This window comes from Callospermophilus lateralis, chromosome 19 (genome assembly GCF_048772815.1).
Source record: "Callospermophilus lateralis isolate mCalLat2 chromosome 19, mCalLat2.hap1, whole genome shotgun sequence".
Classification (NCBI taxonomy): Eukaryota; Metazoa; Chordata; class Mammalia; order Rodentia; family Sciuridae; genus Callospermophilus; species Callospermophilus lateralis.
The window spans coordinates 9,235,957-9,263,641 of record NC_135323.1 but is presented as its reverse complement, the minus strand read 5'-3'; the positions used below and the strand labels follow the sequence as shown (position 1 = coordinate 9,263,641).

Here is a 27,685-nt window from a genome sequence, read left to right as displayed (position 1 = left end):
AGGCTCTGGAATTCCAGCCCAGCTGTTGATGAGTTTGTTCACAGTGTATAAACAGAGGGTGACTGCTGGGGGGTAGGGCCCCATCCCGAGGGGACCAGGCCCGCAAGGCTGCTACCTCCTGAGTACTTACCTCTGGGTGGTAGAAAATGGAGAAGTAAACACGGAGGATGGGATTTCTGCTGAGAACACTCGGTACGTGGTATCAACCTGGGACGGCTCCTTCCACAGACCTCTGCAAAGACCTCAACACACCAGAACTGACCAACAGGACACTCAGGGGAGCACCAGGATTAACCAGAGAGAGGACAGCAGGCACCAGCACACAGTACCAAGGGGCTCCCTCTAGGAACAGGGAGGGAGCCTGGTGGCTGAAGCACTGTGCACAAGGGGAGGCAAGGCGACAGATAAGGGACACCAGGCAGGCAGGTGGCAGTGGGCCTAAGGCCTCGCAGGCCACAGGGAACATGTATGTTATCTCAAGAGGAGGCAAAGTCAGTGGGCTCCCGAGTACGGAGGGCATGTAATGTGACTCCTGCGTACTGTTTAAATCTGCAGGCTGCAGCGGGCAGAACGCACTGCAGAGCAGCAGCACTGGAGCAGAGAGGCCACCTGGCTGCCCAGGGGGCAGCAATGAGGATAGTCAGTTGGGACTTGATGGATTGGAAATGGCAGTGAACCGCATAGAGAAACAAAGGATGCCTCCCAGATTTCTAGTCTGGGCAGCCAGGTGGTGGCATTTACCAAGACGGGTGTGGGAGGCAAGATGGTTCCCAAAGATGCTGTGACCACAGATGAGACAAGGGCCCAGACCCTGAGCTGGGAGAGCATCTGGGTTACCCCATGGGCCTGAGCCAACCACAGGAGTCCTGAAAGCAGGCCACGTTCTCTGGCCAGACACGGAAGATAGTTGGCAGAGGACAGAAGAGATGCAGCAGGCAGGGAAGTCAGGTCCCAAACACCACAAGGAGGTCACATGCCACTACTGGTTCTGGAAAGCGGGGGAAGGGATGGAGAGGGCCTCCAGAAGAGAAGGGGCCCAGCTGAGAGGCAGCCAAGAAACGGAGGCCTTCATCTACAACCCCTTGGAAGTGCCTTCTGCCAGCGCCTGAATGAGCAAGGAAGGGTTTCCCAGCAGCTTCCAGAAAGGAAGGTGGAACTGCTCACACTTTGGCTTGGGCCAGCGAGACCTCCAACCTGCCAACCTAAAAGACAATGATGTGGCACTATTTTAAGACACTAAGCTCCCAGCCATTTATTACCTCAACAAGACGAAGGGAACAAAGCGCGGGTGACAGAGGGAGGATGGAAGGTTGGCGAGCAAGTGCTGTGGTTCAGCTGTCATCTTGGAGGGGCCAAGGGGCAGGCAGGGAGGCAGGAGTGATGAGCATGCGGCGCTCAGGGGAGAGCACAGACCCTGGCTGCAGCGTCTACTCCACCTACGGCCAAGTTCAGCGAATACTGACAGACAGCACCACTTGGCCTGCTGCCAGCCTGCTCCCTTTGCAGCCAACCTCCTGGAACGCTTCCCCAGTTGCCATTTCCGACTCCAGGCCTTTCTCTCCAGCCTCTGTGGAGGTAACTGGTGATAACTGCTGAGGAGAGCAGTAGAAGAGCAGGCTGGGGACCAGAGTAGGGAACTGGTTCTTGACGACATAGTCAGGGTCTGTGTTGCCATTGAGTGTCTAAAAGAGCAACCTGCTCGAAGCCAGTTGAGTTGGCCCAGATGGCCCCCAACATCTGCACTTCAGGCATCGTGGAGAGATGAGTCGTACCTGCCATGCCTCCCCGCCTCAATTCCCAACTCATCAAATCATGACCAAACACACTCATGTAATTTTTAGGGTGATTAGTTAAGAAAAACTAGTTAATGGAAACATGTCCCTACTTTAAGAGAACAATGTAGGCCCCAGCATGGCACTTCCTGGATTCTTACTTATTGAACAAACCTTCCTGTAGCACTGTTTACTAGTCACTGTGCTGCATGCCCAGGTTTGAACCAATTAACACACACAAGGGTCTTCTCTCGAGGAGCTTAGGTTCCAACGGGAGAGCTGGACACGCCGACACACAGGCACGTGAGGTCAAGCAATGCCAAGAGAAAATACACAGAAAAACAGCAGTGCCAGGGGCCATTCCAACAGGATGACTTCTTGATACAGTGATATTTATGCAGGAGGAAGAAAGCCAGGCACAGGTCAGGAGGAGGACTCCAGGAAACGTGGGCAGCAAGACCAAGGGCTGAGAATGAGGAATGATGAAGAGCCAGCAGTAAAGGTATCAGGGAGAGACAGGAAACAGGAAAAGCAGGCCAGGGCTGGACCTGGGGTTTGAGGGCCCTGCACAGGATGTGGCTGTGTCCCAAGGACAAAGGGAAGCCCAGAGGCGGGAAGGCCATATTCTGGCAGGGCCAGCTCCCGTTTTCAGTGAAGACTGGCAGCAGCAAGACCTGCAAGGGGCTGCTTGCTGCACCAGCGAGCACATGATAGCGACAGCTGGACTGGAACGGGCTGCAGCAGGGGAGGGCACAGGGTGGGTCTCATCCTTGTTCACAGGGCATCCCATGCTGGGAGACCTCATGCAGGGACCACCTACCTTCCTCTAGGGGTAAGGGTCCCATTTCATATGGTCTCATGAAGCTGCAGAGGGACTGATGTCACAGCTGGTTCTCTGTCAAGAGCCACTGAGGTGTACCTCCCCCCCAGGTAAGGGCCTGACCCAAAGGAAAACAAGCCCAATCTGGAAGCCGCTCAGAAGGGCACTTTTTACACAATTCATTGAGGCTGAAAATAAACCAGGCAGGATCGTGATGCCCGGTCAGGCGGTGCCCTGTGCAGCGGCCCTGCTGACAGCCGAGTACATGGGTGCTGGGCCAAGAAGCTCCCAAGGAGACACGCAGGGCCTACATCTGCCACATCCTGGCCCCCGTCTCTCCACAAGCCACTTCTCTCTCCAGTCACTTGTTTATTGAGCACTCGAAATTGCAAGACACTTATTTCTACCCATAGAATCATTTTCTGGGAAAAGCAGAGGGAAATGGACTGTGCAGGCCACAGGCCACGTGGGAAAGGCAACCACTCTGCACTGTAGAGTGACAAGGAAGCCTTCTATCTACCGACGCAAGAGGCCAGGTCCCGGCCGAGTCCAGCCTCCCTCCCCCCCTCCCTCCTACAACTCCCATCCACTCCACCTCAAGCACCACCACCACCCCTATCTTGAAGAAGCTGGAGCAGCCAGGCGGCCCCACCCCAGTTCTCACGGTGCAGGGAAGGTGAGCCCCTCAAAACACAGGTCCGCACCCAACACTCCTGTTCATGATTCTTCAGAACTGCCCTGTTTTCCTGAGAAGATCAAACTTTCCAGGAACTCACGAGTCCTGCATGTTCTGGGGCTGCCCCACTCCCCCTCGACGGGAGCCCTCCCAGTCTCTGGATGCCCTGCCTCCACTTCCCAGGTCCTCTGAACAAGACAAGGAGACACCCGTTAGGGAAGGCCAACACCTCCCTCTCCCTCAGACCTGTTACTCAGAGCAGCTGTCCCCAGCCACACCCCAGTCCCAAAAGGGCCTTTGACTGGCTGCTGTGGCCTTGAAACTGTTTTTCTCAAAATACCACAGATTGTGTGAGAGGCCATCCTCACACATGATTTGAGTTACTTCCCTGGCTGGGCGAGAGGCGCTTAGACATAGCTGTGTCCAAGCTTTCCCCACCCTTCCCCAGGTCCGAGGGCTTGTCCGCGCAGAGCTGTGTCTGGCCACTGCCCAGAAGACCCAATCGTCGCCCCTGACCTTGGGATGCTGCCCCCCTTAACCTTCATTGAATGGAATTTTCCCCTGAATTTTTTGTTCCCCAAAGTCCACTCCCTGGCATGTTCTCTCTCTCTTGCTAGCCTCTTCAGTGAATCTCGCTACCACAATAGGTGGCTGGAGGCTGGAGCTAGGAAGAGCCGTCCTGGAGCTGGTTTAAAGGTAATTAGAGTCTTCTCTCTTTAATTTAAGACTCCCTAGCATTTTACTCACAAATCAACCCTTCTTTAATGAAGCCAGCACTGGTCGCTGTGCAGAGATGACTCTTCAATGCCGGTCACACAAAGGTCATCGGCCTTTGACTCAGGGACCCAACTATTAATGATCAAGTTTCAAGTTTTGCACCAATTTTAACCTAGAGACTAGTCCCCAGTGTGACTCCCCCAGAGCTGAGCAGAGAGCTGTGAGCTGTCTGCCCTGAGGTGCTGCTGCGTCCCCAGACCATGCACAGTCCTATTCAACACCTGTGCCCACGTAGCACTCTGGGAGACCTCAGGGACACGACCACCTCTGACACACGCACATGAGTACAGACCAATCCAAAGTCCAGCTCCAAGGAAAGGGCGACAAGATCCACGGAAGCAGACACCTTTTCAGTCACCACCTGGGCTTCACAGGAAGGCATTACCACAAAGGAAAATGTGAGTGGAGTGCTTGCTACACATTAGGCACTGTGTCACCTTTGGTGGACTTACCTGTACCAAAGCCCTGCTGGTTAATCATTGTTAACACCCCTACCTCTCAGCCGAGAAAACCAAAGCTCAGGAAGCTCATAGCCCAAGGTCAAACAGCAGCTAAGTCCCAACACGGCACTCCTCCGCTGCCCCTCAGCCTCTGCCCTTCCCAACAGCACCATCAACCCGAGCTGCCAGCACAACTGTGGTTCCAGCAAAGAAACAGATGCTGCTCCCGCAGGACGAAGCTTCAGAAAACCTCCTCCAAGGCTAACCTTCCAAGAGCAGCGACACCAGCTAGACGACAATGGGTTTTGTTTGGTCAAAATAGAAAAGGGAAAGATATTTCTTTAAGTACTATATTTTTAAAGGTGTTTAAGAGAATTTAGACAAAAAAGAAAACTAGAAAAAGTCAACATCTCTTATGTCAGAAGGAACTGAAACAAATTGTCAACAAAATTCAGAATCCCGTCACATACAGGCAATGTTTTAGTCAACGATGGGCACATGTGAGGTAGTCCCAGAAGGTTATGTGCCTAATGACATCAAAGCCACCTTGGTTTGTAAGGACACAACGCTGCACAATCACAACATCATCCAACAATGAATCTCTCTCTGAACACAGCCCTGTTGATCAGCACAATCCTGACAATCAGGTGGCCTGGGCCCTTCCTTCACCAGTGTGCTCGCTACTGGGTGGATCTTGAACGTCCCCCAAGGCCCATAAGCTGAAGGCCTGGCTGCCAGCCTGTGGCACCCCTGAGAGGGAGTGGAACCTTCAGCAGGTAGGGCCTAGCAGGAGGAAGTCAGATCGCTGGCCATGTTCCCTGGAATGGGCTGCTGGGGCTCTGACCCTTCCTCTCTTTGCTTCCCAGCGCCCAAATCTTTGTTACTTGAGATCCAAGCACAATTCCAAAATTGTAGACCCAATTTTTACTATCATTGACATATTTACTGCAGTTTGCAAACTGTGCTTAAAAGAATCCTAGAGAGGGCTGGGGATGTGGCTCAAGCGGTAGCGCGCTCGCCTGGCATGTGCGGAGTGCTGGGTTCGATCCTCAGCACCACATAAAAATAAAAATAAATAAAGATGTTGTGTCCACCAAAAACTAAAAAAAAATAAATATTAAAAAAAAATTCTCTCTCTCAAAAAAAAAAAAAAGAACCCTAGAGATATATTTTTTGTCCCTGGTAAGCAGAGCTCTCTTTCTGCTTCTTGGTTGCCATGTCCCAGGCCGCTTCCCTAGGTTACACCCTGCCACCATGATGTTCTATCTTACTCTGGGACCACAGCTACGGAGTTGGCCAACCAGAGACTAAATCTCTGAAATCGTGAGCTAAAACAAACTTCTCCTCCTCCAAGTTCTTGTCAGCTCTTATTGGTCACCATGACAGAGCTAACTAAAACTCCATCTGAAGGCTGCCACAGAATGACAGACAGGGGCAAGAAAGTGGGATGAGCTCTAAGCTTTCTACCCCCTGCTTTTTTCCCTTCTCAGATCAAATGCTGAAGATTCTGACAGCTCATTTAAAATAAAAAAAGGTCCACGTTCTCAAAAGGATCTGGAAGATTCGGCGCGTCCACATTCACAGCTACATTACAGGCAAAAGAAGGCCAGCCAAGGCTCTGCCAAGAGGCATGCGGATCAACAGTGTGTGCACCCACATAAATCCTGCCAGCCTGAGGAGGAGGAAAGGCTGGACCTGCCACACCACGGATGAAGCCGGAGGCCACGGTGCCCGCTTCTCCCACCGCCCCAGGCCCACCCAGCTCTCTGCATCAGTGTTCTCACACTGATGGCTGCCTTCCTCTCTCTAATCCAGTCTTTTGGTTCAACCAGCCAGATGTGTTAACTGCGGGAACACAGCTGATGGACTTTTATTTCATGAGATTTATGTCAAATTGATGTGGAGAACACAAAATCAAAACCACAGTAAGGGAAATAAATATGAAAAGCATTTCTGGGTCATTTACACAACCAGAGGCAGCATATATTAAAAGGGGAGAGAGAAGTTTAAAATCATATATACTCCCTCCCCTGCAGGCAGAAACAATTCCTCGGAAACAGAAAATTGTACTTTTCCAATAACCCTAAATTGTTATTTATTTCTGAATCCTCACCTGTTACTGTTCAGTTCCCCAAGGCTTCTACACACTGCCAAAAAGAACTGGGATTCTAGGTCTGAATTTATACTCTACACACATCCACATATACACACACCGATCAAATCTACAACCTTTTTTCATCCACCTCATCCACCTTTTATTGTATTTAAGTTTTCTGTTCAAAACACTGATTAATTTTCCTTTCAGTAAAAGAAGTAGGGAATGCAAACGCTTTTTCCCCAGAGGCCTTTCCATCTCTTTCCTATTATTTTGAGCCTTGCTGCTGAATTGGAAAGCCAGAGCCCTGAAGATACCCCAGTGTCACACAGGAGAGCATGAAGGGAGCACAGGAAGGGCAGGAAGAAGGCCGGCCCCAACACAGCTCCTGACAGACTCCAGCGTGCCACCAGCCCCCACCAGGCAGGCCAAAACCATACCTGCAAGTGTGGAAACGGACTGCTGCGGCCTCCTAACCAAATTTCAAATGAAGCAGGCAGCCTCGGGGACAGGCTTGTGCATAGCAAGCAGAAACATGAGCACCGCAGGATACTTGGTGCCAGCCAGGCTTGTGACTCCAGCCAAATCTGGGGCAGGTCAGCACTGAGGAACCCGACAGCTTAAGTCTGTCTCCCCTCAACTTCAACAGCAGAGATGACCAGAGATAAAAGAAAGGAAGAGAACAAGTGGACTTCCAACTGCCCGCAAGATTCATCCAGAGGTCAACAGTGCAGAAGAAAAGGTTGAAAGAAAAATGAAAGAGCAGACAGAGAGGTTCCAAGAGAAATAAATAGGTCAAGCCAAAGAGGAGGGGAGACAGGGATGGAAAGGAGGAATGAGGAATGGGAGGAAAAAGACACACACACACTGAGACACAGGGGGAGACGGGGAAGGAAGAGGGAAAAGAACACAGGAGACAGAAATGTATACCACCCGCCAGGTGGCAACTGGGGACAGGCAGGACCCTCATCCCACAGCGCATACAGCAGGCATCTTCTGAGCATCTACTATGATGTTCTGCAGGGAGACAGAATGAGTAGTTTAGTCCTGGGTGTGAACAGTTCAGTGCAGAAGGGAATGAACAGACTCCCCACCTAGAAGACCCCCAAAGCTTCGGGCTGGAGCCAAGGGGTATTTACTCTCTAAATATTAAGATGTTTTGATGCATAAATGGTGGAAACCATTTAAACTAGTTTACTAGTTTAAAAAAATAGATATTTCACCAAAAGTATAAGCAGTGATAACAAAAACAGATGAGTTGGGGGCTGGGGTTGTGACTCAGTGGTAGAGCACTTGCCTTGCATGTGTGAGGCCTTGGGTTCCATCCTCAGCACCACATATAAATAAATGAATAAAATAGAGGTCCATCAATGTGTAAAAAAAAAAATTGAAAAAACTGACAAGTTGAACGTCAAAATTAAGAACACAGGTGCTTCAAGGATATCATCAAGAAAGTAAAAGGACACCCAATGGGATGGGAGAAAACGTGTCAATCACATCCAGTGAAGATCTAGTGTGCACAATATGCAGAGAACTCCTGCAACTCAACAATAAAAAAGACAAACTAAAACAATGGGCAAAGGATCTGGAAAGATAGTTCTCTCAGACAAATGGCCAGTGAGCCCAGAAGAGCAGCTGCACATCAGTCACCAGGACATGTGATCCCATCCACAGTGGTGCCACTGTGCTGTCCGCCAGGGTGCCGATGATAAAAAAACACTGACCAGCATATGCAACCTCAGCAGGGACCCTCACTCACTGTTGGCACAGGGCAGTCACTTCAGAAAACATTCTGGTGGCTCTTCCAAAAATTAAACAGCTACCGCTTGATCCAACAATTCCACTCCTAAGCACTTACCCAAAAGACACAAAAATCACTGCCACTACGCTTGTAACCTTCATAACCATGTTATTTGCAATACACAAAAGGTGGAAACAACCCAAATACCTACCAGCAGATAGAAGGGTCAACAAAACACGCTGTATCCCCACAGTGGAGTGTTATTTAGCTATAAAAATGGCATTTTGACATGTGCTACTATCTAAGGATCTGTCTACTGATGGACAAACCTTGAAAACATGCTAAGTCAAAGAAACCAACCTCAAGCCACATTATATGATTCCAGTAATAGGAAGTATCATCCACAGAGACAGCAAGCAGAACGGAGGCTGCCAAGGGCTGGAGGAGGGTGGACAGACAGCAACAACCAACCAGTACGGTGTCTGTTTAGGCAGGAGACCCTGTTCTAAGATGGGGAGTGGACGTACGATTCTGAACACACCAACAACCGTGAAACCCACACTTGGTTTGTGTGACTCAACAGCATGTGACCTCATCTTCATAAAGTTGCTCCCTTGGGGATCACTAGCCCTTCAGAGAGCAGCATGAAGGAGGCTTTATCCTGAACACACAGACTGTCAGGAGGCCTGATCCAGACCTCTGTGGGCACCTCCACAGAGGCATCAGAAGAGAACTGGTGACTCTTCCCACATACCAAAACTAGGAACCCATTTAAAAAAGGGCCCACACCCTGATTAATGTCACAATCCCAAATAACCCATAGGGAAAAGCCCTCAAGCTCCACATTCCAAGAGAACGAGCCAATAATTCACCAAAACGAAATGCAATGCATAAACAGAGAAAAAGTCATATCACCATAGGAAATACAAATGGCTCATGTTCTGCCTAGTGCAGTTCAAAGGGTATCATCCATTAACACTGGCTGGAAATGGCCACCAGGGTCAGCTTGCTGGTGACACTGAAATGCATGCAGTCCTCTCAGAGCAACACGGAAATTGACAGCAGGAATCAGAAAAACCTTGGCACTTCACCTGGCAACTCTGCTAGTGGGACCAAATCTTCCACATAATAAGAAGTATGGGGACATCCGCACACACAGGACACCCCAGCAAGGCTTTCCATAAGACCATAGTAAGGGAAGCCCAGCTACAGCCTGCTGGCTCACACCCTGGCCTGTCGTACAGACAGAACATCTGGCACTTGCTGCAACTCAGGTTATGTGGGTCACGTGAGGACTGAAAAGCCTGGTGATGGTGGGCAGGGAAGGCCAGGCACACTCCATAGTGGGTTCCACTGTACATAGGGGAGAGCTTGGGGAGGAAGCCGCCTCCACAGCTCCCTCTAGTGGCCGGCACAGGGTGCGAGGGAACCACTGGGACCCACCTGAATGATCTTCCCACACCATTCAGCCAACCTCCACCTCAGTTTCCTCATCAGCCAGTTTAACCTTTAAATGACTTATTACAAGAAAAACTAAATTCATTTTTCTTTTTCTTTTTAGTTCAAATTTTTTCAACTGATACACAAAAACATCGAACCTGTATAGATTAACGTAATGGGGTCCCTGGTCTGCAGTGTAAACGTTTAAATCACTTCCATCATCTCAAACACTCGGCATCTCTTTGGGGCAAGAACATTCAAACTCCATCGAGCTTTCTGAAACGTGCAGTGCGTTGTTATCTGTCACCCTACCATGCCGACCACACCGGACTTCCTGCTCCTATCTGACTTAGTGCCCATTCGCCAACTCTCTGCTCCTCCCCCAGCTCTCCTCCCAGCCCCTGGCAGCCGTGCTCTACTCTCAACTTGGATGAGATCCACTTTGGATTCTGCATGAGCCGGGTCATGCACTTCGGGTCTCTGCACCTGGCTATCTCACTTAACAGTCTTCAGCTCCACAAGGTCGTCCCCATTCTTCCTGTGGCTGGATGACACTGGTTACGTGTCCCCGCTACATCTTCACTCCCTCACCAAGCTGTTCCACATCATGGCTGGTGTGAACAGCGCTGCAGTGAGCACAGGGTGCAGACGCCTCTTCGACCTCATGATTTCATTTCCTTTGGATCCACACACAGGAGTGGGACCTCTATTTTAGTTTTCCGAGGAACCTCCCCATTTCTGATAAGGGCGACAATGACTCACGTTCCCACCACGAGTGGGCCAAGGCTCCCTTTCTTCCACATTCTCACCAGCACTTGTTTTCTTAGGTATTTTTGATAACAGCCATTCTTGATTAGTGATTTCTAACATTATCTTACACCTGTATTTATCTGAACTCCTCTTTTTGAGAAATATCTATGTAAGTGTACTACCCATTTTTCAATCAGCTTTTTGATTTTGCTTGGGTGGGGGGCGTTGCTATTGACTATCTAGAGCTCCTTCTATGTTCTGGACATTAACTTTTGTCAGATGTATAGTTCACAAATAAATATGTCCCCTCTGCCTGAGGTGGTGCGGCCAGGGTCAAGTCCCAACCTCGGGGACTCCATTCACCTTAAAGTCCAGGATTCGGCGTTAGCTCCCCACCTGTGGAGCACCTGAGGGAGCCTGATTCCAGATGCCGGCCATCTCTCGCTCTCCCACTCCAGTTGGCCTCCTCCCAGGGCCAGCTTCTCCGCACTCCCCGAGGCTGAGTCCGGGCTTAGCAGCTGCTCAGAGAAGCCTTCCTGGGCCTTGCACTGAAGCAGCCCCACGGTTCCCTTTCGGCATCCCAGTCATGTTTTCCACAGCACGCGATGTACATCAGGGTTAGTTTTATTTGTTTGACTCGTTTCTAGTCTCTCTACTCATCTGTGAGCTCCGTGGTGGCAGGATTCCTCAACGGTGGCAGAAACCCGGAGTCCTGCAGTGCCTCACACTTCCCATGCAGTTCAGTGGGTCTTGCTGAAGGACAGATTCTGAGTTTTACAAGGCCCCAGGCACAGAGGCCAGCGCTGTTGGTCCAGAGACCTCACTTCAAACAGGGAGGATGGAGAGAATGCAGTCTTTTTCCCCATAGATTTGCCTAAGATTTGCACCAGCTCCCAGGACCTAACAGAGGACATTCAACAACTTGCTGACTAAATACAGTTGGTCATTTTCATGTGTGTGACTTTCAGCCCTCAATTGCTATAAGAAAAAGACCTTAAAAAAATGACCAGGTAGCTGACCATCAAATTATCAGCCCAGAACATGAACACACCAAGTGTAGACCACCCACCTCCCACAGGACTGCACTCATGGGTACTGCGATGAAGATAATTTGGGTGGAGCCAGAGATCCAAAACCAGCCATGAAGAAAACACAAAGGCAAAAAATGTGCACGGTAGAGTGAGCCCAATAGGGCTGCCCTCTGAACCCCAGGCTCTGTTGGATGACGAGGCAATTCAAGGAGAAAAAATACCAGCTGCTGCCAGATGCCCAGAGGACAGCCCCCACCCACTGCATGCCCCCCTGGATATGCAGAGTTGTGACAGCAATGCTGGCTCACACAAAAGCCACTGGGGGTTGCCCGCTGGGCCTGGACCCCCACAATTCTGGTTCACAATTCCAACAAACCCAAGCATCATCATAGTTCAGACTTCCCTCTCAAAGACGGCCAAAAATCGGGTCTGAATCAAGGATGTTCACCAGACTCTGCCACCTGCATGCAGATCCAGTAGTCACGAGATTGGCCATTAGAGAGATGTCAGCAAACCTGAGGCTCCATCCATGCTATTCCACTTCCCTGGAAGCCAAAGCCCCTGTTCTAAAATAAATAGAGCCTGTGGCTCCATGCAAACCCAGTCAGCCCCCAGGGCTGCTCCTATCAATCATACAGTCTCCCTCTCTCTTTTCTCCTTTTAAACTCCCAGAATTACAAAAACCTTAATTTTTAAAGAGTTTGTCTTAGTGCACATTGAGTTTCAGAGGGTCATTAAAAAATCATGAGCATACTCTCCTACTGCAGGACATGATTCATGCTTTCTGCCAACACACACCTCACTTTTGGGCCTCTGCTGGTTACAGCATCCCAAACTCCCAGACAATATGAATTTCCTGTCTTCTGCACCTTTCTGAGTGGTTGCACACTGACACTGAACACATGCAGCACTTTCCAGGTCTCCAGAATGTTGAACAAGGCTGTTGCTTAGATAATGTAAGAGCAAAAGACTCATCATCCCTAGAATTAATTATTAGGATGGCTGCAAAATCATTGGTATGCAAGGCACTTGATACTTAGGATAAACTTGCCTTTGCTAGAATGTCAGAGGACAAGGGCTGGATGCTGGCTGGTTTCCCAGGGTAAAACCAGAGCTCCATCTGTCTAACATGGCTTAGCTAAGAGGCTGGAGGGCCTTTTCATTAACTCCAGTGTATCTCTACTGTAAAGCCAACTGCAATGAGGGTGGTAAAGCAAACTATGGCTGGCTGTAGGAACGTCAATGCATTTAACAGATGAGGAAGGCTTGCCGAGTTCAGAAATCAAAGATTTGTTTGGGCTTTACTGGGATTTGGTCAAATCCCTATATCAGCTCCTCAAATCTTCCAACAATTCAGGAAAGACCTTGAACTTGCCCCTCAGACTCTACCTTGCAACTGATCCAGATGCCACTGTGGACTTTGTAACAGTCAAGGCATACAGATGCCTTTTAAAGGTAGCATGTGGACACTATTTCTGAACACCACCAAAGGCTTTGTCAGTTAGAATGAAAGATACCAGAAACAATTTTTCTTTTCCTCCCTTTGTGGTGCTGGGGATCAAACCCAGGGTCTTGTGCATGCCAGGCCAGTGCTCTGACACCGAGCCACACCCAGCCCTAGGAAAGAACACTGATTGAAATAAGTGGGGGTCCAGATCCCCAGACCAGCTACTTCTTGTGTCTGTATGCTCTGCTGCCCTTGCCGGGACATCTGGGAAGGTCAGAGCCTTCTTGCTTCAGAGTACCTCAGCTTCCTGCTGAACTGGTCCGCAGACAGCCACTGATTCGAGTCCCCAGCAATGGGAATGTATCCTGCTCCTCAAGGGCTGCCCGCTGCACCTTAGGTTCATTCCAGAGAACTACAGACACATCCCAAGAACTCAGAGCCGGACACTTGCCATGGTAGATTATCTGTTTCTGAGCCTATTTTCTGTCAAAGCAAACCAACAACAGCAATAGAAAAAAATCTTAACTAGAGCAAAAAATTCAACAATCCCCCTGCTTGTACACATGAAGGGGGTTCGGAGGGCTTGTGTGTTTGTTTTGGTACTGGGGATTAAACCAGGAGTGATTTACCACTGGGCTCCATCTCTTGCCGTTTCATTTTCTGAGACAGAGTCTTTTGAAGTTGCCTAGGGCCTCATAATTGCTAAGGCTGGCTACAAACTTGTGATCCTCCTGCCCCAGCCTCCCATGTCACGTGCACGGCAACCACCACATGGGAGCTCTTCAGAACCCTTCAGGAAACTCCAGCCATCTCCCCTCCCTTCTGATGTGGGAAACTCCCACCCACCTTCAATCTTCCCACAGCTGTCACACTCTCCTTCTCGTCCCTGGGTCAGGCACTCTCCCTCCATGATGCTCTGGTAACACCTGGGCTCTGCTCAGGACACCTGGGAGAATACATTCTGCCATGTCAGGACTGCTCCCTACGAGGCCGAGACCTGAGGCAGTGCTGGGTCCCCCACGGGCACCCAGCAGCCTGCATGGGGCCCAGCCCATGGCGAGCCACCTGGAAATGTGAGCCAGAAAGCAATGAAGCAGGGCGGGAGAGGAGGGAGGGGGAAGTGGAGGAGGCCCCACTAAGGGCAATTCAGTCAGAGGCCCACTGCCCTCACCTGGTTTAGTAAAGAAAGAGGCTGGAGGGAGCAGAATGCGGAGCTTAGTTTAGTGGGTTCAGAGTTTCAGAGTTACAAGATGAGAAGCGCTCTGCAGGTGGCCCATGCTGACAGGTGCACAGCCCTGGGAACGACCCTCCTCTACCCAACCACAGACTTCCAAAGGCCAGGATGGTCAATTTCATGTTACATGTAGGTTATCACAGTTGAAAATGTATTTTAAAAGAAACAGCTATAATAGTTCATGTTTAATGAGAATTTTCCCATGTGTTTTACTTTATAGTCATTATCCATAGAAGTGGCCCTACCATTACCTCAATTTTACACATGAGCAAACTGAGGTCTGGGAGGGCAAGCAAATTGCCCAATGTCACAGAGCTGCTAAGGGACAGAGCTGGGATTCGCCCTCACATGAAACCCTGCCCTTGACCACAGCTCACACTGAGGAAAGGCCTTCCCCAGTTGCTGGTACTGAAAGGAGGCGACCGCTAGTTCCAGATTTGGAATCCCAAGACCTGAACCCAATCTGCACTTCTACCACTTGCTCGTTGCAGAACCCAGTTTGAGTCTCAGGATTTTTACTTATAAAGTGAAAAGAAAAATACCTTCAGAGTGACCCCAAAAGGCCTGCTAAGTATCAGTGAGCAGTCAGCACCCACAAAGCTTCACCCAGCAACGCAGCAGTGGGCCCTATCCCTCCTGCCAGCACAGGAAAGCCAGGAAGGGAGTCCCAAATCAACACTCCCTCACCCAGGCACACAGCTGAGGTCACCTCCATCCCATCATGTAGACTGCAGGAAAAGGAAGAATCAAGGAACCTTTGTCCCAACCCCTGCTGTGGTTTGAACTGTGAATGTCCCCCAAGCCTTGTATGTTTAAGCCTGGTCCCCAGCTGACGGCACTAGAGCCTTTGGGGCCTAGTGGAAGGAAGGCCATGATGAGAGAGTGCCCTCGAGGGGATATCTGGACCCGGCCCTCCTGACCATGTCCTGGCTCCCTGTTGTGACATTTCATTTCATCACAGGCTCAAAGACCACAGGGTCAAGCACCATGAACTGAAACCTCTGAAACTGAGCCAAAACACCCCTTCCTCCATATGAGTCGATTTTCTCAGGTATTCCATCACAGTAGCAGAAAGCTGGGTAACGCACCAGCCCAGCTCTGCCTCTCCAACAGTTCCCAGGTGAGCAGCATGACGGGAGCCAACCACGAATAGCAAAGAATGGGGTGAGGGAAACGGCAAACACACAACATGGAAGAGGGTCATTCTTTAGCTTTAATGAGATGAGGTCCCGATGCCCCTCCCAATCTCTCTCCCCGCTCAGCCCTGTCTGAGCAACAAGCTCGCCATCCTTCCCACTATCAGAGATTACAACAGACATCATAATTGAGGGAATAAGATCTGTACCAAAAATCAGACCCACGAGAACAAGGATGGGCATTTGTTTTAAAAGAGGAAGCTTAACAGCAACAGGTGTGCGAAACGCTGATTGGCAAACCTCACAGGCAAAAGCTAGCCTGTGCTCTATTTTCGGACACTTTTTATATTTTAGAGTGGGGGAAGGAGAAGGAAGAGGAGGATGAAGAGAAGGGGAAACAGTGAGAGGAGAAGGAGTCAGACCAAGCAAAACCCTGACATGTAGGCCTTTATCAAAAAGGTCTGCCCACCTCTGGTCCCAGGAGGCAAACCCCTACTTCCTGTCACTTGGGAGCACAACGTGGTTTGTGCTCACTGTGGAAGAAAACCAAACACCAAGAGGCCCACAGACACAGGCCGAGAGGACACTGAGCTACTCCCCACGTGAAGGGCCAGCTGTGCAGCACCAGGGGACACATCAATGTGGGCCAGAAAGGGGGCAGCATGGTGGGCATCCAGAGCCTAGAGTAGGACCAGGCTTCCTGGGGCCCTGCAGGAAGGTGGACCCAAGACCACAGGGCCAGTGGTGGTACCCTACAGGAACCAGCCCACCTTTCCTGGGGGCTCCCGACAGCCCCCAAGGAAGCCTGGCTCCACACAGGCAAGAAGTGAATAGGGGCGACACCAATGGATAGAGGAGGAGGGCAGTCAGGCCTATAAGGGGTGGGACGGGCACCATGGTGTCACAGCCAACACCAAGGATGCTCCCAGGGAGGTGTCCAAGGTCCCAGAAGCAGAGCGGGCCCCCTGAGGCAGGAATCCCCTCCTGGTCATTCTTTAGCTTTAATGAGATGAGGTCCTGATGCCCTCCACCCCCTTCCCGATCTCTCCCCGGGCTCAGCCCTGTCTGAGCAACAAGCTCGCCATCCTTCCCGCTATCAGAGATTACTACAGCGCGCCTCGCAGACGGCGCCGAGTGGGACCAAGAAAGGAAAAAAAGCACTTCTCCATCCTATGATTCATATACGGGCAAGTGCTACAAACAATCCGGGGCACTGGAATTGATTTGCTCCCTTGCCAGTGAAGAAGGCTGAGCATCAAGGCAGACTGTAATATGGACGTACTGAATGTGTACAGCACATATTTATTCATTTTTAGAAATTCTGCCGCCCCTCCTCCCCTGGACTCTGACCATCCCACTCGGCTGCTATTCTTATCTCTTGCTCATTTGCGTAATTTTAACGCTGCAGAATATAGCTAGCCTAAGAATATTTTTTTATAATTACACCCATCACAGGAACTGTCAGTATCTAATGAAGGATAATTTCAGCTATTATAAGAAACTTAAAAGATCATTTTCATGAATAATTCGTAATATGAATCACTAAATTCAAACAATGTCAGAAATCCCCCCACCCCCCACAAAAAAAAAGGAAAAGGAAAATATTTTAGGTGCCTAAAAGTCACCATCCCTATAAAGACAGAGTTCAGTTTCCGACGTGCACAGAAACCAAGCAACATGTGGGCAGGTCAGCTCGAGAGGGGAAGAAACAGCCCATCAGCTCACAGCGCTGCCCTCTGTTGCTCTTTCCCCAGGTGCCCCAAGACTCAGGATAAAAGCCAAGCCTTTTAGCCAGTCCCAGGGAGCTCTCCTCATCCTGACCCTGCCCGTCTCTCCAGCTCCTCCCACCTTCTCCTGCCACCCTGGATCCCACGCAGACCCCTAGACTCCCTGGGCATCTGTGCAATATACTCATTACTTTCCCTCTAGGAAAGAAAACCTGCCTGAAGACGAGATGGACCCACACCAGAGACAGAAACAATGCAGAGTGATCAATCTTCCTGGTAAACTGATCTAGCCGCATCTGCACCCAAGGCTTCTCGGTTCTGAGACAGAATACATGTCCTGTTTCCTTCAGTGGGTTTCTACTGGGGAAAGTTATTACTAAAATAAGACTTCAGGCTCAGCAGACCTTGATAATAACAGAGTCGCTGCTCTAATGGCTGGTCTGGGTCAAAGCCAGCCAAGCAGAGCACTCAGTAGGCAACCCTCTGAGAGTCTAGGCTGGGCAGGTGGTGGTGTAAAGGAAGCATGGTCAGGATCCACGGACGAGTGCCTGGCTAATCCCAGAAGGGGACGGTGCCTTCTGAAGCAGCTTGGCCAACGGGTGTGTCCATGCTGCATGGCGGTAACAGAGCCCCCAAATCTGCTTTTCTCAAAGAATTATGAAAACCAAAGGACAACCTGATTTGCAAAGGAAACTGCTGTGTCCCGCTGTGTTCCTCACAGAATATTGCCCCTTTCCACAAACTATGTCTTCAAACTACAGGCCGCACCGCCTTAGTGGGGTGATCAATGTCAACAGGGAGTCACAGCTGATGCTTCTTAACAGACTAGAGCGGGGAATAAAACACAAGAATGGTTTACACATGGTCCCAGGAAGGTCCGTCTCAATTACATGTGTTCCAATGTGTGCTTAAAAGTGTCTTACTGAGGACTGAAAACCACTGTCACAAAGCATGTTGGATTTAAAAAAAAAAAAAAGTGAGATCAGAGATGACATCTGATAACATGACACACTGGTTTCAAACTAAAGGGCAACAGGCAGATGCTGCCCACACACTTGGGCTTTGTGACTGCACTTCCCTGTATCCTCCAAAATCAATCCAGGACAGGAGGATGCGTGGGGAGGAGCTCACTGCATTACAGTCTGTAGTGACAAACCCCAACCTGAGCACCACCCATCAAGACGGCTTTAAAAGTTCCAGCATAAGCACACAATGTCTCCAATATACAGTGTTAAAAAGAATGACCTGGGGCTGTAGCTACTGACCCAGCGGACACCCACCACAGTGAGGCGACCCACTGTTGCCCAAGGAAGCAAGGCCTGCAAGCTCCTCCTCCAAGAGCCAGGTGGCACATCTGGGCTCCAGGCCACATGGTCCTTGCTGACCTTTAAAGTCCTCTGCCTCCGCTCAAGGTAGACAGAGGCAACGTAATGAGCGGACGTGGCTGAGCTCTGGAAGAGCTTCGCCCACAGAAAGGTGGCACGGCCACGCACCAGTGTGCCCGCCCTGTCCAACTGTAACTCCACTTGGGGACAAGTAGAACAGGCACACACCTGCAGAGTGTAGGTCTGCGTGGTGATGTCCATCAGTCAACTCCAGTCACCCACAGGGCCAGCCCTGAGGAGGGTCATTAGTGTCACCTAGCTCCACGTTGCTGGACTTGTTAGAGTACACACTTTTTTTTTTTTTTTAAATTCTGATAAAATATTCAATTATTTAACAACTGTATGAAATAGGTTTCTAGTGATTGCTTTCACTAAAATCTATTTTCTGTAATATATCCAGCCAATATTTTTATTGTAACTAACAGGCCCTTCCATAATTCATAATTAACTGGATGCCAACTGTCATGTGAGAACTTCCAGCTAGAAAGTGTCCCAAAAGGTGGAAATGATAGCAAGTCATGAGAAACCAAGAAAATAACTTTCATTCTCCTTCCCAGTGAGAAGGCAATCAGAGAGGAGTGGCCTAAAATTTAAACGTGCAAGCCTGGAATGCCCCATTAATTGAACCAGTCAGTGACCATAGGGTGAGGGGTAAGGACAGTTTATGCAAGTCTCAAATGACATGACAACTAAGCATTAGGCCAAGATGTGGGCCTGGGTCCAAATTCTACTCTACTCTAAACATTCCCTTGACATCCGCCAAATAGAGCACATTCCCATAGAAAATCCAATCCTCGTGCCATAGGGGCACCCTCGACTCCCAGGAAAATGGGCAGAGGACAGAAAGCAGCTGGCCAGCCCACTGCTTCGACATAAGGAGAAGGAAGACCCCTGTTCCACCCTAACAGGTGAGGGCTGCCAGAGACATGCTGTTCCCTGAACCCTGTAGGCTTCAAAGAACTGGGTGGAGACCATCTTGCACATTCCCTGTCAAAACTGACCCATTACTGCATCACAAGCCACGCTGGACTTCCTCCCCTGTGGCTCAGCCACAGCAGAGTGGCTGCTAATTCACAAGTGTGGCAAAAGCAGACAGGATCTCGTAGCGGCCACTCTCTCCTCAGCAGGACACCAACATGGATGGCAACAAGCCAGCTGGGAAGATATGAGTCCTCCCGGCATCCCTCACAGGTGGTGTGGCCACACAACAGGGTCAGAGGTGACTTCAGAAGCCATGTTTAGTGCACCTGAGGACTCAGAGTGCTGATCCACAATGGAAGGCCAGAGGCAGGGGAAGGGGCAACCTGCTAGGTCAACTGATAGCAAAGTCAGCACAGAACTTTCTGGGCCAAAACCCCCAGTCTGAAGCTCTGCGCCATGGTGGGCTGCAGAACGCAGGCTGTTCTGGTTCCCTCGGGGGAGAGGTGAAGGAAGCAAGACGCAGCAGACAGCCTGCATGCCACCCACCCACTTCCCTCACCCTGGGCACAGGTATAACGGGCTGCCAGCAGGGACCTGATGTTGTTTACCTCATAACGCACCATGGCCTTATGTGTCAGTTATGTGTCGTTGGTGCTTGTGTCCTCAGCTTTCTTCAAGCCCTCCAGACAGCAGCTATTCTCCCCAGAGCACTGGTAAGGGCACAGGGCACAGCTGGGCCAAACTGGAAGGGCATGCGCCAGAACACGAAGCTCAAGAGCCTCTCATTCTTGCTTTCTTCTTTCTCACTTCCCTCTTTTTCAGTCTCTATAATGACTACTTTAAACACACACACACACGAAACTCAGGCTGCTTTTCTTGCTGAGAAACAAGCCAAAAGAGGTGGCACTGGGTTCGGAGGCCCTTTGGCCTGGGGGTGTGCACGCTCACAGCCTCCGCCAAGACAGCCCGGGGCCACAGTGAGGCCTCACAACTACGCAGGGCAGCCCCTGCAATCCGCTGGTGGTCTTAGGATGAGACGAACCCAATGCAAATGAAGGCAGGAATAATGAAGACAGAGCAGCGCCTGGCCTAACTGACTGCACCTGGAGGGAGGAGGACGGTTTAGAAAGACTGGGTCCCCAAAAGGTGAGAGTATTCAGAAACAATCAGTGAGAAACAGAAAGGTAATGGGCATCTGAGAAGGCATCCAGGTACAGCACATGCTGAGAATGTCCCCCAAACACTGTGCCACCCCGCACATGCCACGGCTGATTTCCTCATGCCCACTCCCCATCACTGGATTGGCCTCCCGGGGGGAAAGGCCAGGCACACCCTCTCCCCAGCCAAGGCCACCCTGCCCACCCAGGCACCAGTCTGAGCTCAAGATGGGCAGACACTGTGCACTATTTACCTCCACATCCAGGCACCCACCACTCCCCCACAGTGTGCCTTGGGAAAAGCACTCGATGACAATCACAGTAACCAACATGTGCACACAGGGTGTGGTGGGGATTTTCACCCAGGCTGGCCCCACTACATGGCACCTCACAACTGAGGCACCAAGGAGAGAAGCAACGGGCCAAGTCCACTCACATCCCTAAAATGGGACCTTACAGAAAGGTTACCTATTCCAGCCACAGACCTGGCGTTTGGGCTTCATCCATATGAGCTGTTCAACTATAAGGTGCTCAATAAGGTCATTCGTGCATTCACCCAGTCATTCACCATATACCTCCTAAGCACCACGAGGAGCCAGGCACTGTCCCAGAAGCTAGGTACACAAAGGCATGAAAACCAAGCCAGGTCCCTCTCCCATGGACTGACAGCTGGTAAATGTCTCTCAACTATGTTGATAATGAAAGGAAGAAATCAGTACTTCCAAGTATAAAATAGGCAGCAGTACCATAGCCCTGGGACTGGCCAACGAGGGGAAAGCAGAGAGGCACATATGGGGCAGGGAGAGCCGACTGGTGACCAGGGTGCACATGCCAGGTGGCAGGAAGGTGCAGACAGAGTGCGAGGACACACCACAGAGAGGAGGGGACTATGACTGAAGTGCCAAGAGCGAGAGCAAAAACTCAGCCTCTCAACAGCCCAGCCCTGAAGGCCAGCTTCCTCTCCTTGGAGGGTGTCTAAGGCTCCACCCAGTCCGAGAGAAAGCCATTTAGGCAGCCACTGTCACCCACTCAAGCCAAGTGACCAGCTGCCTCAGGAGAGCTGTAACTAGAAACTTCAAACAGAGGGGTTTTCAAGACCAGAGTGGCCTTTATCACAACAAGCACCTGCCAGACTCCAGGAAGGAGAGGGACTGAAGATCAAAGGGGCCGACAGACACACACACACAAGAATTGCAACGCTAGGCTCTGGGCTAAGCACACAAGGCAGGAGTGACACACTCAGATGCTCCAGTGTGGGTTTGGGGTCTTTGTTTCCTACCAAACAGTGAAAAGGAAGTGAACAAAAATCTCGAATTGATAATCTTCCCAGCCAACTGTTCCTGCAATGACTTGAGAAGAAAACATCCCGCTGGGGTAAAATCAGGTTGAGCAAACATTACCCTTACAGAGACCCCCCCAGGACACACAGCCAGGCCTAGAACCAGGGCCTGGGTCTTCTGGAGACCATGACATAGCAGCTTCGATGACACTTCCCAGGAACGATGTACAAGGGGTAGCCTGGGAAGACTTGAGCAATGCCCACTCCTCCCACATGACTTCTGCCAGCCTCACCCTCCCCAAACCACCTATCCAATACCAATGGTCCCTCCTCCCTCATGTACCAATTAAGCAACCACATTTCCCAGAATTCTTTGCAATTAGGGGCAGCCAAAAGGCTTTAAGTACAAGTAATGAGAGAAGAAGGGATTTCCTCAAAGGAAGCTTATTATTTTTAAAGCTTTAAATCCTGTAGAGTTCAACTGTGCAATGCATTCCATGCTAGTCTAACCTCCTGCTTCTACCAGTCAGAAAGTCAGATGCAATGGCTGGAACACCAGCTGTCATAAAGGAAGCATGAAGCCATTGTGAAAATACAAGGGCATGCCAGGGGCTGGGTGAGGTAGTGCCACCTATAATCCCAGCCACTCAGGAAGAGAGGCTGAGGCAGAAGGATCACAAGTTCCAGGCCAGCTGGTCAACTTAGCAAGACTCTGTCTCAAAATTTAAAAAAAAATTATTTTCTTCTTTAAAGGGGTAAAGATATAGCTTAGTGTCAAAACACTCAAAATAAAAGGGGGGGGGCATGCGATGAAGACAACAGAACAAGAGCAGCTTAAGTCCCTGATGACCACCATACATTCACTTCCACCTCAGACTAGACTATGTCCAGACTTCTGTTAGGTAGGAGACAAACCATGTAGCAGTCATGCCACGGGATGCACCACCACGCAAGCGCCTCAAGACCGAGACACAAACCCTCAAGTGCACAGACTGGTGCGATGCCCAGTAACAGCAGCAAGTCTCACCACAGCAGTTTTCACTTAGCGACAACACACAGCGGGTTCCTCCACGTGAGTGACTCTGTAACCCTCACCAGCCCCTTTTCTCTAATTCATCTGAGTATGCACTCAAAGGTCGAGCAACGCCTACGCGCCAGTCAGAGGGGTTCATGGGACGGCTCGGCCTCTCCGCCTGGGCTGTCTCCCTCACCTTCAGCTGTAGGGCCTTCTCTTTTCAGCATCTGGACAGCTCCTACATATTTCTTCAGCTGGACTTTGAGCACCTCGTTTTCTCTGCAGGTACAAGAATGTTAAAAAAAATTAAATTTAAAAATTGGCAATTTAGACCCAAAGCAGGGGAGGGGGGGTGTCTGTGTACAGAAAAACACATACTTTACATCTTACAAATATTAACATTCTCATTCCAGAGATCATCACTGGAAAGGGCTGTTACCAAGCACATATTTGTGGAATGCCTTCAAGAACCTTCCTTCTGGAATGGAGGCAAGCACCGGCCACAATGCCGCCAACTCGGGACACTGACACTCGCCGTGCCTCCCGTCTGCCCAGGGCCTGTTCAGCGTCAAGCCCTCTGTGATATTCTCCCCTTCAACAGCAGCATGTACCAAGCACCATGCATTTGTCCCAGGGACATGTTTAGTATAGTCACTAACTGCTCCATGCACTAACACCACCTGCCAGGCCCCAGGTCAAGTGTCTGTACACATCTTACTGGATCCTTGCCATTTCACAAACGAGAAAGCTGAGGCACCAAGGAGAGAAGCAACTGGCCAAGTCCACTCACGTCTCTATGCAACATCACACTATGGAACGTGGATCCCATGCTACCCCAAGACCCCACCTGAGTCATCTCCCCAGGTACACTGGCTGAGGATGGGATTAGAGGATCTGGGAGCAAGCTGCACCACAGAGTGTAGACTTGAAGGATGTCATCTCACCAAGTCACACACACGTTGAAGAATGCACTGTGACCCCATGGATTCTCCCCACTTGACAGGAAAAGAGTTGGACAGTCTCTGCTCAAGATCATATTGCTAAGAGTGACCAGTAAGACACGCTGCCAAGATCCAAACTCAGGTCTCTGTCCCCAAGGCCCAGTAGCTTCTCCTTAGGAATGCAGACTTGGTCTCTCAACAGAGAAATGCCCCCTCCATATTGTTTCTGTCCCCGCTCCACCCCAGGACATGAACTTGAGTCCTTTAAACATGCCATAAGACTTTTTCTTTCCTCATAATGAAAAGAACTCAAGACTGGGTTTCTTCGCTGGTTATAAAAATAAAAAGGCTCAGTACAAAAAAAAAAAAAAAATCAGATTTATGGAGAGTAAAAATGAGCTGAAAACCATGGCACGTCTTCTGCTCTACTCACCCTTCACCCTCAGTAGCCTGGCATGGGCGTGTGCCCTCCTCAATGCCCAGATGATCACTAACACTCCACACACTCCTAGACCTGACTTCCACAGCAGGATCATACTGTAAGTTGTTCTGCAACTGAGTCGTTTCATGTAACTTTTTTACCAGAGTGAGCCTCCAACTCTGCCATGTTTGCTCAGCTGGAAAACTCTGAATTGGCTGGTTCTGTGTGCCCGTTCTCAATGCACCTGGCTATAACTCAGTCTACAAAGACAGCACCTTCTGGGTGTTATGCTTCTCTGCACTGAGTTTTGGAAGACAGACCATCAGGATCAAATGCAGAAACTATCGTATACTAAGAATTCTATATTCATCTTAAAAGCTTAGAGAAAGTAAGTCACAAAGAAGTCACTCCATCGTCCCCCTCCCCCTAGGCAGTCTGTCATGGATGTTTCTATGGGTAATTACACTCTCTCCACCTGTGATATGAATAGCAAATATTTAAAACAAGTTGTGCAAAGGTTTGTGGGAGGGAAAGTTCCCCAGTGTACATGAGGGTACAATGTGTTCCCTTGGAATCCTTTAACCAGAACTTTACCACCCATCACGACTGGCTCCTAATTACCACGTATAAACTCAAGTCACAAATCATCTTAAGAGTAGAAAAAGAAAATTTTACACGTTTTTTCCTACATGTCTTAAACTTAACCACCATTTATGGAAGAACTTTGTTTTAACAGAACCCAGGGGTGCTCTACCATCGAGCTACACCCCAGACTTTATTTTTTTAAGACAGGGTCAAAATTGCAGAGACTGGCCTCAAGACCAAGATCCTCCTGCCTCAGCCTCTGAGTTGCCAGGATCACAAATGTGCACCACCATGCCTGGCTTGAAGAACATTTTCCAAAACAGGTAGGATCCACCCAAACCAACCAAAGGTACGGCATGTTGACATTCGGTTGCCAGGTCTTATCTCATGGGCTACCAACAGATCAACTGGCTTGTTTATCTTCAACTCTGGCCAGCACTAAAATGTTTCAGGTGGTTGCTTTATTCCTATTTGAATCAATCTTTTAATAGTGTGTTGAGACAATGTCTAAAAAAAAAAAATCATACCTAATACAATGGCAAGAATTTTAGTATAAATAAGAACAATGAGAAACTGTGGGGAGTGCATTCCACCACTGGACGACACCTCTAGGAGCTGGAAATCCACCCCAGACAACTCTACCACTGAACTCGTTTGCCTTTGTAAGAAACTAACACTCATGGGCCTCTGGGACTAGAGAAGTCCTTCCTGAATGACACCCAAACTCCTGGCCACTGTGCCGGCCACTGCAGGGACACCGAGTCCTGATGCTTACAAAGGACCAACACATTTTGGTTTTTAATTTTTATTTTTGAAGTAATTATAGATTCACAGGAAGTTGCAAAGATAATGCCATCAAGTCCTGTACACCCCAGCCCTGTTTTCCCCCCCAACAGTTATATCTTACTCCAGGGCAATATCACGCCCAGGAAATCCACACCAGCACAATGTATGCAACGTGTGCGTGTAACATGATCAGTCCCACTGCTGTAACTCATGCTCGTAATAATCTTTTCCCATAGTTCTTTTGGTTGGAAGGGGTGGATACCAGCACTTGACCACTGAGCCACATCCCCAGCCCTATTTTTTATTTTATTTAGAGATAGGGTCTCATTGAGTTGCTTAGTGCTTCACCATTGCTGAGGTTGGCTTTGAACTCATGATCCTCCTGCCTAAGCCCTCCAAGCCTCTGGGATTACAGGTGTGTACCACCACACCTAGCTCATAGTTTATCTCTTAAGATAGAACACATACTCTAATGACTACAGCATCAGGCTGTGCCCCTGCATAAAACAAACAAGATGGAAGACCCAGGCACTGTGGCACACTGAGGTGGTCTCGGTCCCCTCAGCTCAGACAAAAGGGCTCTGTCCCTCTCAAAAGTTTTTGTTTGCTTTTTTTTTTTTTTAACTTACCGTGTTTCTAGCCTAAGAAAATAATCCCCAAACTTTAAACAACTAATTTGCAACTACTAAACAGCACTTTCATTTATACACAAAAAAATCAAATGGAATTTGTCATTTTTTTAAATACTTTTTTTTTTTTAGTTGTAGTTGAACACAATACCTTTGTTTTATTTTATTTATTTATTTATTTATTTTTAATGTGGTGCTGAGCATCAAACCCAGGGCCATGCTAGGCGAGTGCTCTATTGCTGAGCCACAACTCCAGCCCCCGGGATTTATCATTCTTTACAGTACACAGATCTCTATTAGGATTTTCAGATTAAGATGCCTCTGACTTCACCCTGACTAGCCGGTGGTGCTCCATCAAGTCATTGGACACAGCCTGATAATGACAGGCCTTGGAAATGCCCTTGCACATGTGAAAGACAGGGATGTGGCTGATGCCCATCCCAGTGGGGACTGTCTACCCAGGGCCAGGTGGTGTTTAGACAACAGGAATGGAATGGTAACAAGAGACCAGACCCTGACCTTCATGGAGGTGACATTTATCATGGTGAAGTGGTACAACCAGTCAGGGAACAGGTAATATGGTCTCAGATAACAATAAATACGGCAAAAATAAAGCTAGGGCAGGGATGGAGTGTGGGAGTTTTTAAAAACAGGGGAGTCTAAGAAGGCCTTTCTAGAAGGTGACAAACAAGACGGGCCTGGAGGAGGTGAGGCTCCACACCATTTCCATGAGGGACAGTGCTAGAACACATGGATCCTGGTGCTGGTTAAAGTTCAGTTTCCAACTGAGCAGCTGGGGGTCGCAGGGTGTGGGGGGTGCTGGGACTCGGGAACTAACATCCCAGGCATGTCTCCAGGACCAAGCTTCAGGCAGAACAAAGAGCCAAGGAAAAGCCCCAGCCAGCCTGAGCTTGCCAGGGAAGCCAGGCAGCCTAGGAGGCCAGGAGTCACAAAGGCCCCTGCAGCCAGGGCAAGGGGTGCCGGGTTAGTTCTGGAGAAGGGCGTCCAATGCAAGTGCTAAGCTGGGCGAGGACATATGCAATGAGAGAAACACTGGAGTGGACAGAGGAGATGCCAGCCACTGCAGTTGTCCAGAAGCAACGACAACAGCCAGGATGGGAAGGCTGGGGTGGTGGCTGGGGAGACGGAAAGAGCGTGCAGACACTCATCCACAGGATTCCAGAAAGCCTTGCCAACTCTGGCTCCCAGCCCCAAATATGCCTGCTGGCCACCCCGCAGCTTCCTTTAAAATCACCAGGAAAGCAAGCAAAGCATTGAGTAGGTGGCAAGTACCTCTCATACAGCTCCCGGTGACTGCAATAATTAATGTTTGTAAGTCAAAGCAATTACATCTGCCCCGATGTCAGAATAAACAACCAGCAACCTCGACAGCACCACTCAATGGATAATTACTCCAAACAAAACTAACGAACCTGTTAAGTGCACTTGGTAATTCACAGGCATGGAAACACCACAAGAT

At 49.6% G+C, this 27,685-nt stretch overlaps 1 protein-coding gene across 3 annotated transcripts in view; it reads right to left on the bottom strand.

Moving 5' to 3' along the window:
• Positions 1-27,685, bottom strand: part of Snx29 (sorting nexin 29) — a 389,526-nt gene that overhangs the window by 204,077 nt on the left and 157,764 nt on the right. For all 3 annotated transcript variants that reach the window (XM_076839902.2, XM_076839903.2, XM_076839904.2), the window contains one exon: positions 23,040-23,122. In XM_076839902.2, the coding sequence (XP_076696017.1) occupies positions 23,040-23,122 (83 nt within the window). The remainder of the gene's footprint in view (positions 1-23,039; positions 23,123-27,685) is intronic.